Source organism: Heloderma suspectum, chromosome 3 (assembly GCF_057233095.1).
Source record: "Heloderma suspectum isolate Gila_16-S chromosome 3, 16-S_ref, whole genome shotgun sequence".
NCBI lineage: Eukaryota > Metazoa > Chordata > Lepidosauria > Squamata > Helodermatidae > Heloderma > Heloderma suspectum.
Window position 1 is genome coordinate 240,802,643 of NC_139460.1, and position 11,378 is coordinate 240,814,020.

The following is an 11,378-nucleotide window of genomic DNA, read 5'->3' on the forward strand; positions in this document are numbered from 1 at the left end:
CTGGGTTAAAATAAATGGAACAAAGAATAAAAGGAACATGATGGTCAGAGTCTACTACTGGCCACCCAATCAAGGAGAAGACGAAGATGAAACTTTTGAAAAGCAAATTGCCAATGTTTCAAGGAAGCAAGATGTAGTAGTAATGGGGGACTTCAATTTCCCCGACATTTGTTGGGAGACAAATTCTGAAATACATGGCCCCTCCAAGAAATTCCTGACTTATGTTGCTGATAACTTCCTCTTACAGAAAATGGAGGAAGGAACTAGAGGATTGGCTATCCTTGACTTGATCCTAACCAACAGAGATGACTTAGGCGATAAAGTAGCAGTTACGGGAACTCTGGGGGGAAATGACCATTTTATACTTGAGTCCTTGGTTCTAAAAGAAGCAAAACCTGAGTGTAGTCAAACGTGTACCCTGGATTTTAGGAAAACCAATTTTAATAAACTCAGAACAATGATAAGTAAGGTCCCATGGCAAGCAACTCTAATGAGAAAAGGAGTCCAAGATGGGTGGGAGTTTTAAAAAAAGGAAATTCTAAAGGCACGATTACAAACAATTCCAACAAGAAAAAAAGGTAGAAGACAACAGAAGAAGACAATGCGGCTTCACAAAAAGGTTAGAGATGACCTGGAAAAAAAAAAGGGACACATATAGGAAGTGGAAGGAAAGCCAAACTACAATGGAAGAGTACAGGTAGGGATGTCAGAGAATTCCGCGACGGATCTCAGTGAGGCCGAATGCGAGTGCATTTGGCCCCCCGAAATCCATCGCGGAACAGCCTGCCATCCCCTCCATCCCCCACGGATCCCCCCCAGGATGAGACTTACCTGGGGCAGATGTTTCAGATGGCGGCGGCTCCAGCGGCGGCTTTGGCAGTGATGGCGGCGGCAGCTGGTCTTCCGACCGGCTGCCACCACCGCCATTTGCAGTCTGTGTTTGTTTATTTTTCCCCCCATAGACGTGATAGGCTACGTAAAGACTTACGTAGCCTATCACGTCTGGGTAAAAAAAAAAAATGCATACACAAATGGCGGCGGCTACGGCCACCGCCATTTGCGTTCCTTATTTTTCGCCATCTTAGTCTACGTAAACATTTACGTAGACTAAGACGAAGACAAGAAAGGGGAACGCAAATAGCACCCACTACGCTATTTGCGTTCCCCTTTCTTTTCTTCGTCTTAGTCTACATAAATATTTACGTAGACTAAGACGGCGAAAAATAAGGAACGCAAATGGCGGCGGCCACATTTGTGTACGCAGGTTGTTGTTTTTTTTACCCAGACGTGATAGGCTACATAAGTCTTTTGTTTTTGTTTTTTTGTTTTTTTACCCAGAGCCCTCCGCGGCCGGAAATCCGGCTGCAGACGGCCCTGGCCTGGGCCTGGCCGGCTGCTCCACAGAGCCGCTGCGGAGCACAGCCAACTGTCGAGGATTCTGGGGGGAGGACCAGATTGCCTCCCCCCCCCACCATGAACAGAATCCGCGAAAAGGTAAGTGACTTTCGTACATCCCTAAGTACAGGCAGGTAGCACAGAATTGCAGGGATGGCATCAGGGAGGCTAAAGCTGAGAATGAGCTGAGGTTAGTGAGGGATGCTAAAAGCAACAAAAAGGCTTTCTTCAGCTATGTGTATAGTAAACAACAGAGGAAAGAAATTGTGGTTAAACTATTAAAGATGGCAAATGATAACAGATGACAAAGAGGATGGCAAAAAAAAAAAATCAGGGGAATGTTTCATTGATCTAGCTCCTCTTCTTGAGGCTTTTCCTTTTCCACAGAGGGAACTCAAGCGGAACACAAGCGGGGTAATGCGATACCTCATTATCTCCGATCAATGTAAAATAAAGGTAATTTAGTGCAGGAGACGCCCTGGAGGTTAACGGTGTCATCTAAAGGGCTCGCAAACTTCCATGTGTGAGCAAACTCAATAGCAGGATAAAAGCTCCGTGTGAAGAAGCCTTAAGAGAGTATACTTTCCTAAATTAACCCATACCCTCAAATATACTGGAATAACTTGGTTCTTGCTATATCTCCCAAGAATATTGTCAGTTACAATAACACACCTTGTGAAATCTTTTCATTTGGGAAACAACCCTGTGACAATGGAATATTTCCAAACCTTACTGGAAAGACAACTATGTATATAATTTCATTTATAATGATAACACAGTTCTAATACTCTTACATTAAGTCAACCAAGCAAAAAAAAAATGTAGACAAAATGCTGTCTTCTATCCCAGTGTAACTACTCCACTTTTCTTTCTTTTCTATCCTATGAGAAGCAGATGTTACATTCCTATGACATTTGTATAGGCAGCACCTTTCTCTTCACTTTCCTAGCTCTTTTCCTATCTCTAGCTGACTTCCAACTGATTCTGCTGGGACCAACTGCCACGTTAGTTCCAGCGCCCCAATCAGATCTTTTGTCATCTATAAAATGAACCTTTTTTGCACCAGACCAAAAGCCATGCAAGCAGTAGGAGTTCTAGAACTCCCCCAGCTAATAGGAATACTATATTTTGGCTCCTTTCTTTTTCTCCAAGCTGAACCTTATCCAATCTGTGTTTCTTTTCCTAGATATTTCCCTCTACCACAATATAACATCAGCATATAACATCTAAAACACACTATCCACTTCTTTTCATCTATTGACTTTTATTTGTCACAGTAACAAAAGCCAGCTTGCTCCCCCTTGCGTTCCAGACATGTGTTTACTTTCTGAACCACCACCGCCACCTGGGGTGGGGTGGGGTGGGAGGGAGTAATGAGGGGGCATTTGGAGCAGAGGAGCAGCAGTCAAGGAGATGGTCAAGCACTCCCTTTCCCACACTGCTTCTCCAATCAAAATAGCGCCATCCTGAAATCGTTTTTTTCTAGGAAGAACAGCCATCAGACACATTCTGTTCTGAGTGTGTTTGAGTCAGGAATGGAACTGGAAGACAGAATCAGTCAGAACCAACCAAAATAAGTGACTAAATGACATCCTAAAAATGGCTCCACTGTGGAATTTTGGTCTGCAAATTAATCAAGGAGCGATGCAGAAAAATTATGTTATGTAGCCCAATTATTACCAGTCTTTGGTCATACCACAGTTCCAGGCCCAAATGGGCCATACATTTCAATTTAGTGAGACCTGCCATTGCTAGGTCAGCCCTACCATTAGGCAGAGTGAGGCAGCTGCCTCAGGCAGATCCTGGGGGATGTCAGCCCCACCTGCTGCCTCCCCCATAAACTACTTTGTCCTGTACTTCCTAAGCTAGTCTGTTCCCCTCAGGTGTGGTAGAGGATAGTGTCCTCTTGCCAGCATTGAAGAAGATTCAACTGACAGTCTGGTTTAATACTTCACAGCTCTTATCATTTCACTTCTGATATCTCCTTTGCTGGATCCATTCACTTGTAGTCATTCATTTGTGTGTGTGTTTTCTATATGACACGTACATCACCCCTTCTAGTTCTCAGCTAAGAAATACACCCAAACGTTTCTGGGTACAGATGTACAAGCTAAAATACATATTAAAGTAAAACACTGTAATGAAGGAGAAAAGGTAGATGATATCAACCCACACACATACGCTTTGCGTTTATTTGCTTTTCTAGTTTATTTCAGTTATTCAAATATCGTAAGTTTTAGGATAGCTACCTATACATTTCAAAGCATAAATTTATTTTATTTATATTGTTTAGAAGATGACAGCTTCATTTTTTATCATATTATTTATTTCTTACATTTCTAATCTGCCCAATAACTGATGTTATTTAACATTCTACCTTCATCAGTTCCTAATACAAAGGTCTGGACAATTTTAAACTATATTTAATTACTGATTTTATAGAAGTGTCTTATTGAGACACTTCTATAAAGTGTCTCACTTCTATAAAGCATCTCACTTCTGCACAGCACTTTCTACTAATAAAATATTCCAATGAGCTCAAGAGAACAGAGTTCAATTTGCTGTGCTGAAACATTTTTTAATGTATAAAATCATTCGTGCTTAATTGTCCTGTAAAGTCCAAAGTTTTTTTCTAATCTGGTTCAAACATAAAACAGCTCAATGGTCCATCTGACCTAGTTGCTTGTTCCTAATTGTGGTGGGGTAATCCAGTCAGAGTTGTGCCCTGTAACTTTGCAAAAACATCCCATTGTCACCAAATTCTGTATGTGGAATTTAGTTAAATCAGCTTGTATCCTGTTAGGTACTGGATAACAGTCAATAATGTAAGAAGATTAGGCACAGTAATTACCTGAGACAGCTGGCAAAACCAATGTACTGAACAGTGCCAAGCAAGTGAGCATCACTGTAGTATCCATCTTGTCCACTTCTGTCCAGACACCAGAGAAGGAGCATCCAGATTTAAAGTCTTCTACTCATTGGTGTGGTTATGTACTTCCTTCACTTGGTCTCTGCCATAAATCTGATGACGATGTATTTGATTTGTAAATCCATATTTTACTTTTATAATTTCCTTGTCTGGCCAAAGGTGCAGCATTGGTTTAATAACTATATTCCACTATGTGTAGAAGAACACACCTCTACTGATATATATAGGTGTCATATGTAACAAGAACTAAGAAGATATGGATTACTTTCCTTGGCTGGGAGAGATTTCCAGTGAAGGGGAAAGCTCTCCACATGGACAAGAGTGGAGGAGTCCAAGGGCATTGCCACATACTGTGTAAAAAAAAATGAGTGAAGGGAAAATGAACTCTATTTTTAGAGTTAGAGACAGTGTTTGCAGTAGGTTTGTGACAACAGAGGGATTCACATGTCCCCCACATTGAAAGAATGAATGAGGGGAGTCATGGGGCCTCACAAGCTAGTCCCACCCCAGCCGCAGATGCAGGCAGTGGCCACACACTCCACCACCCACCTGTTGAGCTGGCAGAGGAAGGGGCTACCTGCATGCCTACCGATGTATGTGAGCACAGCTTCTCCATGCAAGACGGGATCCATATAGAGGCCCCTCTCAGGGCAGCTGAATGCATAGGTGGCGTGCGGGGGGCATGGCCATTGCATGTGTTGGGGCAGGGCCAGTCTATGGAGCCCCACAACCCCCTTATGGGATTTTTCAACATGTGAGCGTGGGGCTCATCTGAATCTCCCTAATAAAACTGCATTTCAGCATAAAAATCAGAGGAAGCAGACTGGCTGTAGCAGTCATTGCCATGCAGTGTGCTGTGAAAAGCACGAAGTATTTATCCACAGAATATGTTTCCCATCGCAGCACCACGTAATTTACTGTCACAGGCCTGGCTGCAGCCTCCATTGGGGGCAGGCAATTGTGTCACATCTCTGCACTGGGCGTTATTAGACCTCCCAATCCTTTTTGAGGCAAAGATGAAGCAGAACTGGCCACCCTCGGAGGAGGCTGCCCTGCGCATTTCTGCAAGAGTCACTGGCTGGCTTTGGATGATCAGTGGGGGAAACAACACAGGCTTGACTGTTTCTCCTGTCTCCATGTGTGCTGGTCACATAACCAGGATTATCTCAATTACCTGTGCCGCATCGTGGGTTTCCATGTCATACAAACCCATCACACGGCACAGGTGTAGTGATTTTTCACCCCCCCAGTAACCCCTACTGCAAGCCAGAGTTGTAGGATGGGTAAAAATTCACTAGGCTTGCACCACATGAATGGCATGCATGGGGGCGGCGGAAACAAGTGGCGCAGCTTTGTTTCCCCCACTGATAGTCCAAACCCAGCCACTGTTAATTTGTCTCCTTCCAGTCAGAAACACAGGAGTGTAATGTCTGTGGCAGATCCATTCCGTGATCCAGGCCAGGATTTCAGAATACCCTGGGTGAATCACAGACTAATCCACTCCAGAACATATACTAGACTGGGAGCATCTTTACACCAGGCTAAAATCCTGCATTTAAAATGGGGCTGCTTCCATTGTAAATGCTGGATCACAACGGACTCCCTTCACACACGCTTCCTTCCCCCCAGTTTTCCCCCTCCTTTTACCCCTTACCTGAGTCTTCCATATGTTTCATTATACAGCTGCTAGATGGCGCTGTGGTCTAGCTCCTCTTATTGCAGCTTTTCCTTTTTCATGAGGGAACTCAAGAGGAACTCAAGCACTCTAATTTGAGAGCTCATTATCTCCCATCTTTTAAAAAATAGAATAAAGGTTATGTAGTGCGGGAGACACCATGGAGGCTGATGACATCATCTAAAGGACCCGCAAACTTCCATGAGTGACCAATCTCAATAGGAGGATGAAAGCTCCATGTGGAGAAGCCCTGGAAGAACAAGGGTGAATCTAGAAGAAAGGATAGGAGTCTACCTGTAGCTGTATACAAGGAACGAGCTATAAAATAAATATCCACATCTAATACACTTAGTGTGAATCCTTACGATTCTTACTTCTAAGTGTCCCAGGACTCCTCTCATTCTTCCACACCTCTGGAGTTGACATGAAAAGATTGCAAAGCTACCCTTTTAGGCAACTGGAGCCCAGCCCACACCACACAATGCAATCCTTTTACACTGTATGGGTGCTGGCCTATGGGCAGGGCCAGATTTAGGGGCAAGGAGAAGGGGACGGCAGAGGATGAGATGGCTAGATAGCATCACCGATGCAATGAATATGAACTTGAGTACACTCCGGGAGAGAGCGCAGGACAGGAAGGCCTGGCGTGCTATGGTCCATGTGGTCACAAAGAGTCGGACACGACTTTACAACTGAACAACAAAAAGCTGCCTGGCAGACCAAGCTTGGAGAGTGCTTGTCTTGGGGGAGGGGGGGGTTCTGGGTTTTCTAGTCAACTATCTGCTCAGCATTTGAAACAAATAGTTAATAAAGGTTTGTCTTCAGTTGTAAAGCAGCCAACACTGACCTGACCTGCCAGTGTCACGTCATGTATTATGTTGTTGTTGTTGTTGTCATTGTGGTTGTGGTTGTTGTGAAATTTATGGGAAATTGGACAATATTAGTGCCCATTCAACAAAGCATGTGCATGTGAGTGGTTATGAGTGACTGTAATCAAATCCATGTGTGCCAGCTCATTGTCTTGTATGTCAGTGATACATCATGCATTCAAATTGTGCATCAAATTAATAAAATAGACTACAATTGCAATAAATAAAGACTGTATTCAAAAGTTGAATAATTGGGGGCAGGAGACCTGGGGCGCCATTTATAGGGCCGATCCTGGCCTTTGAAAATATTTAGTTTACACTTCAAAGCAACCTGACCTAATCTACATACCTCCCAGAATAATGTGTGGATCAGAATGCAATTATCCTTCCGAACTTGCACATCTTCTAATTTTGCTATACAATTCTTAGCTCAAAAAATGTTTTAAGAAATAGGAGAAAATACACATAGAAATATGTACTTTGAGATAAAATACATTTAGTAATGCATAATTTCAAAATATGTATTTAAATACAAAATTTATGCACTTTTTTTAAACACTGCAAATTAATGTGGAAACAGGATGGAACAGACTTAGGAATAAACACATGTGAAACTGACATGGACTGGAAATAGTCTGATCCACCCATCCCTACCTATAGCTTCTGCCAGGGACCTTTTCAGCCTTTTCTCACCCTACAGTGACAATACTGTCAATGGGAAGACATTCTCCTCCAAGGATTGATGGACTCCCAACAAGGATATACGTTTGTACGTAAATACTCAAGTTGTTCTAGACTGGTTCTGGATGGAGATGCACATCCTCATGAGAAGGTGCAACCAGCTCGTTCAGTTGAACCCAGATGAGCATCATGAGCATACTGTGGCTCTGAAGTGTGTCTCAGCATCCACATTAATCCCACACAGAGGCCTGTTTTGTTTCTGCATGTGGATCCCCCTTATCGGAAAAAGTGTATACGGCTGTTCCAGAAAATTATTTTTCAAATATTTTACGCATATTTTTACAACTTCCTCTAAGGAGAAATTCTCCTGGTCTTGTCTATGGGAAATCGTGAACATAAAGTAAAGGAAAGGTCACAAACAAAGGAGGAAATCTGACTTGAGAAAATAACAGCATGCTTATCAAAGGATATTCTTGATGACTCAAGAGCACATCATGTCCTTAGGACTCCTGTTGGAGAGACTTGATTGACAGGCCAGAAGTGCAACTTCTTGTAGGAAAAGCCAAGAGGACTGGAAACATTGGCAGCGAACTGGAGAAAGGAGAGGTGATATTCCTCTCTCCTTTGTCATGAGGAGAGAGGCAGGAAAACTTCTCCCCAATGTTTAACTAACATACAAATATTTGAGAAAGTAAAAGGGGTTGTGTGACTTTTCTCCCAGATAATTGATTTCAGGATCATTTGAACGTATTCATGAAAACTAACTTGTCATTAAATACATTCATTTGCGGTTAGGAAAAATGCAAATCTTTTGGTTCCAAGTACTAGAAAATGTGTCATTTGAATGACCAAGGATTGCAGTCACCATCCAGGCAAAACAGCATGCCTTATCAAACTGTTTGTTTACCAGTGAAACACATTGAGATAAGGAATTTAAAAATATGTTTAACGGTTATCACCAGCTCAGCACCTGTTTGGAAATTATAAAACCTGTATCAAGTCTTCAATAGAATGAGAATGAAATTGTCAAATTAGTTATGGTCTTGCTAAGGGTGTCATATGTATAATTATGAACAATTATTTTTAAAAACATAACTTATTTAAAACATAAGAAAAGGAAAGAAGCTTGCACTAAATGCAGACTGAAGTTGGGAAAACCATCTGGTGCAAGGAGAAGGCATGTTAGCGAGAGACACCCTCTGAGAACCAATACTGAAAAACTGGTTAAAGTCACATCCAGCATTTCACACAGTGGTGGGCAAAATGAGGGGCAAAGTAATTGTTAAAACTAAAGACTGTATTGAAATGCACAGTCTTGACTCCTTGCAAACAGCCATGTCAAACTGTTCAATTGCAATATAAGGTATCATTTTCAAATAATGTGCTCATCTTCTAATGTGATATGCTATCAATTGCCATCAATGCCCTACTGCATTCTACATAGGACAAATGATCTGAAGAATCAATTATCTAAAGAATCATTTTCCGCCCAGTCCCAAATACCCCCTTTTTAGGGAAGGTACCTGAGAGGGTTGTGGTGGAGCAACTGCAGACACCCTTGGAGGATACTGATTATCTAGACCCGTTCCAGTCTGGGTTTCGATCTGGTTATGGGACTGAATCAGCCTTGGTTGCCCTGATGGATGACCTTTATCAAGAGAGGGACAGGGGGAGTGCAACCCTGCTAATTCTGCTGGATCTCTCATCAGTTTTTGATACCATCAACCATGGTATTCTCCTGGATCGACTCCATGAGATGGGTATCAGAGGCACTGTACTACAGTGGTTCTGGTCCTACCTACAGGGCCGATTTCAGAGAGTAACATTGGGTGACTATTCCTCGGTACCTTGGCAATTGAGCTATGGGGTGCTACAGGGCACCATCTTGTCCCCACTGTTGCTTAACATCTATATGAAGCCCCTGGGAGTGATCATTAGGGGATTTGGAGCTAAATGCTATTAGTACACTGATTATACTCTTATCTTCCTGTGACATCTGAATCAGGAGAGGCTGTGCAAATCCTGGATCAGTGTCTAAACTCAGTGATGGGCTGGATGAGGGCCAATAAACTGAAGCTGAATCCTAGCAAGACAGAAGCCCGGTGGGTTAGTGGTTCCCAAGTTCTGAAGACAGGCTTATTGCCTGTTCTGAATGGGGTTGCACTCCCTCTGAAAGATCAGGTTTATAGTCTGGGGGTACTCCTAGATCCATCATTGTTGCTGGAGGCCCACGTGGCCGTGGTGGCTTAGAGTGACTCTTACCAGCTTCAGGTGGTTCACCAGCTACAGCCTCTCCTGGACAGGGATAGCTTGATCACGGTGGTACAGTCATTAGTAACCTCAAGACTGGATTACTGCAATGCGCTCTATGTGGGGCTGCCCTTAAGGCTGCTCCAGAAGCTGGAGCTAGTGCTGAATGCAGCAGCTTGGCTGTGGTCTGGAGCTGCCTCTTTTCAGCGTACAGCTCATTTGCTGAGGGAAACTGCACTGGCTACCTATTCACTACCAGGCCAGGTTTAAGGTATTAGTACTAGTGTACAAAGCCCTAAACAACTTGGGACCAGAAAACCTGAGAAAGCGCCTTCTTCCTTACCAACCTACCTGGTCACTGAGCTCATCAGAGGGCATGTTCCTGGTGGTTCCACATGGACCCATAGCCTAGTTGGAGTCCACCAGGAAAAGAGCCTCCAGTGTGGTGGCACTCTTCCTGTGGAATTCCCTGCCTTTGGAGTCAGGCAGGGACCAGCATTGTGTTCCTTTCGGCACCTCCTGAAGACATTGTTATTTAAAGAGGCCCTCCTTGATTGACCAGCTGTGAGTCATTAAATTGGCTTTATTGGAATTTGTCCTTTTAAAATGTTTTAACTGTTTTAACCTGGTGTTTTATTCTTTTATCTTGCTGTTCACCACTCCAAAATCTTTTGATATGGAGCGGTATATGAATATTTTGAAATTAAATTAAATTAATAATAAATAGGCCAGTCTTTACACAACAGAATAAAAGGACACAAACCTGACATTAAAAATGGCAATATTCAAAAACCAGCATGCGACACTACAATCTCCCAAGACATTCTGTCAATGACCTTAAGGTGGCCATTCTTGAGCAAAGGAATTACGAAGACAGATTTCAACATGAAACTTCTGAACTACAATTGATCAAGGGGTTCAACTCCATCTCCTGTGGCTGGAGCAGGGACAAAGGTTTTTTATCACACTGCATGTGTTAATGAGCTTGCCAGTGCAAGGATGTTTGCCTTCTATACACTGTTTTATAAATGGCTACTGTAAATATCATCATCACTGTCTGCATTTCCTTCATTTCAACCTCCCAGGTAGATTAGAGAGAGAGAGACAGACAGACAGACAGACAGACAGACCTGCCAATTGAGAATAACACTTCATGCATCTGATGGAGTGGACACTGTCCATGAAATCTTATGCAATATTGTTAGTCTTTAAGGAACCGCAAGACTCTTCATTGTTTTCCTGTGTTTTGCCTAATAAGAGTGCATTAGATTCAATGATACTCACTCCAAGGTAAGCGGGTATACACCTGCAACCTAACACAGTAATCCTGTACCCCCTTACCTGGGATGAAGCCCCACTGGACTCAGTGGGACTTATTTCTGAGTACACACATACAGAATTTTATTGTAAGTGTAGTAGGCAGAGCCATTCCATGAAACTACAGTAAGGCTACATTAATTATCGAAAAAGTCATGGGTACTTCTGAGCAGACATGCATAGGATTGCACTGCAAAGGAGTGTGTGTGCGCGTGTATGTATAATCCTTTCAGCTAGTCTGGCTTGCAAATTGCATATGTGT

General features: G+C 42.9%; 1 protein-coding gene across 1 annotated transcript in view; it reads right to left on the bottom strand.

Moving 5' to 3' along the window:
* Positions 1-4,413, bottom strand: part of LOC146350943 (uncharacterized) — a 351,952-nt gene extending 347,539 nt beyond the window's left edge. Inside the window, 1 exon segment of the mRNA XM_084845663.1 lies at positions 4,247-4,413. Within this exon segment, the coding sequence (XP_084701789.1) occupies positions 4,247-4,313 (67 nt within the window). The 5' untranslated portion in view covers positions 4,314-4,413.
* Positions 4,414-11,378: the final 6,965 nt, after the last annotated feature.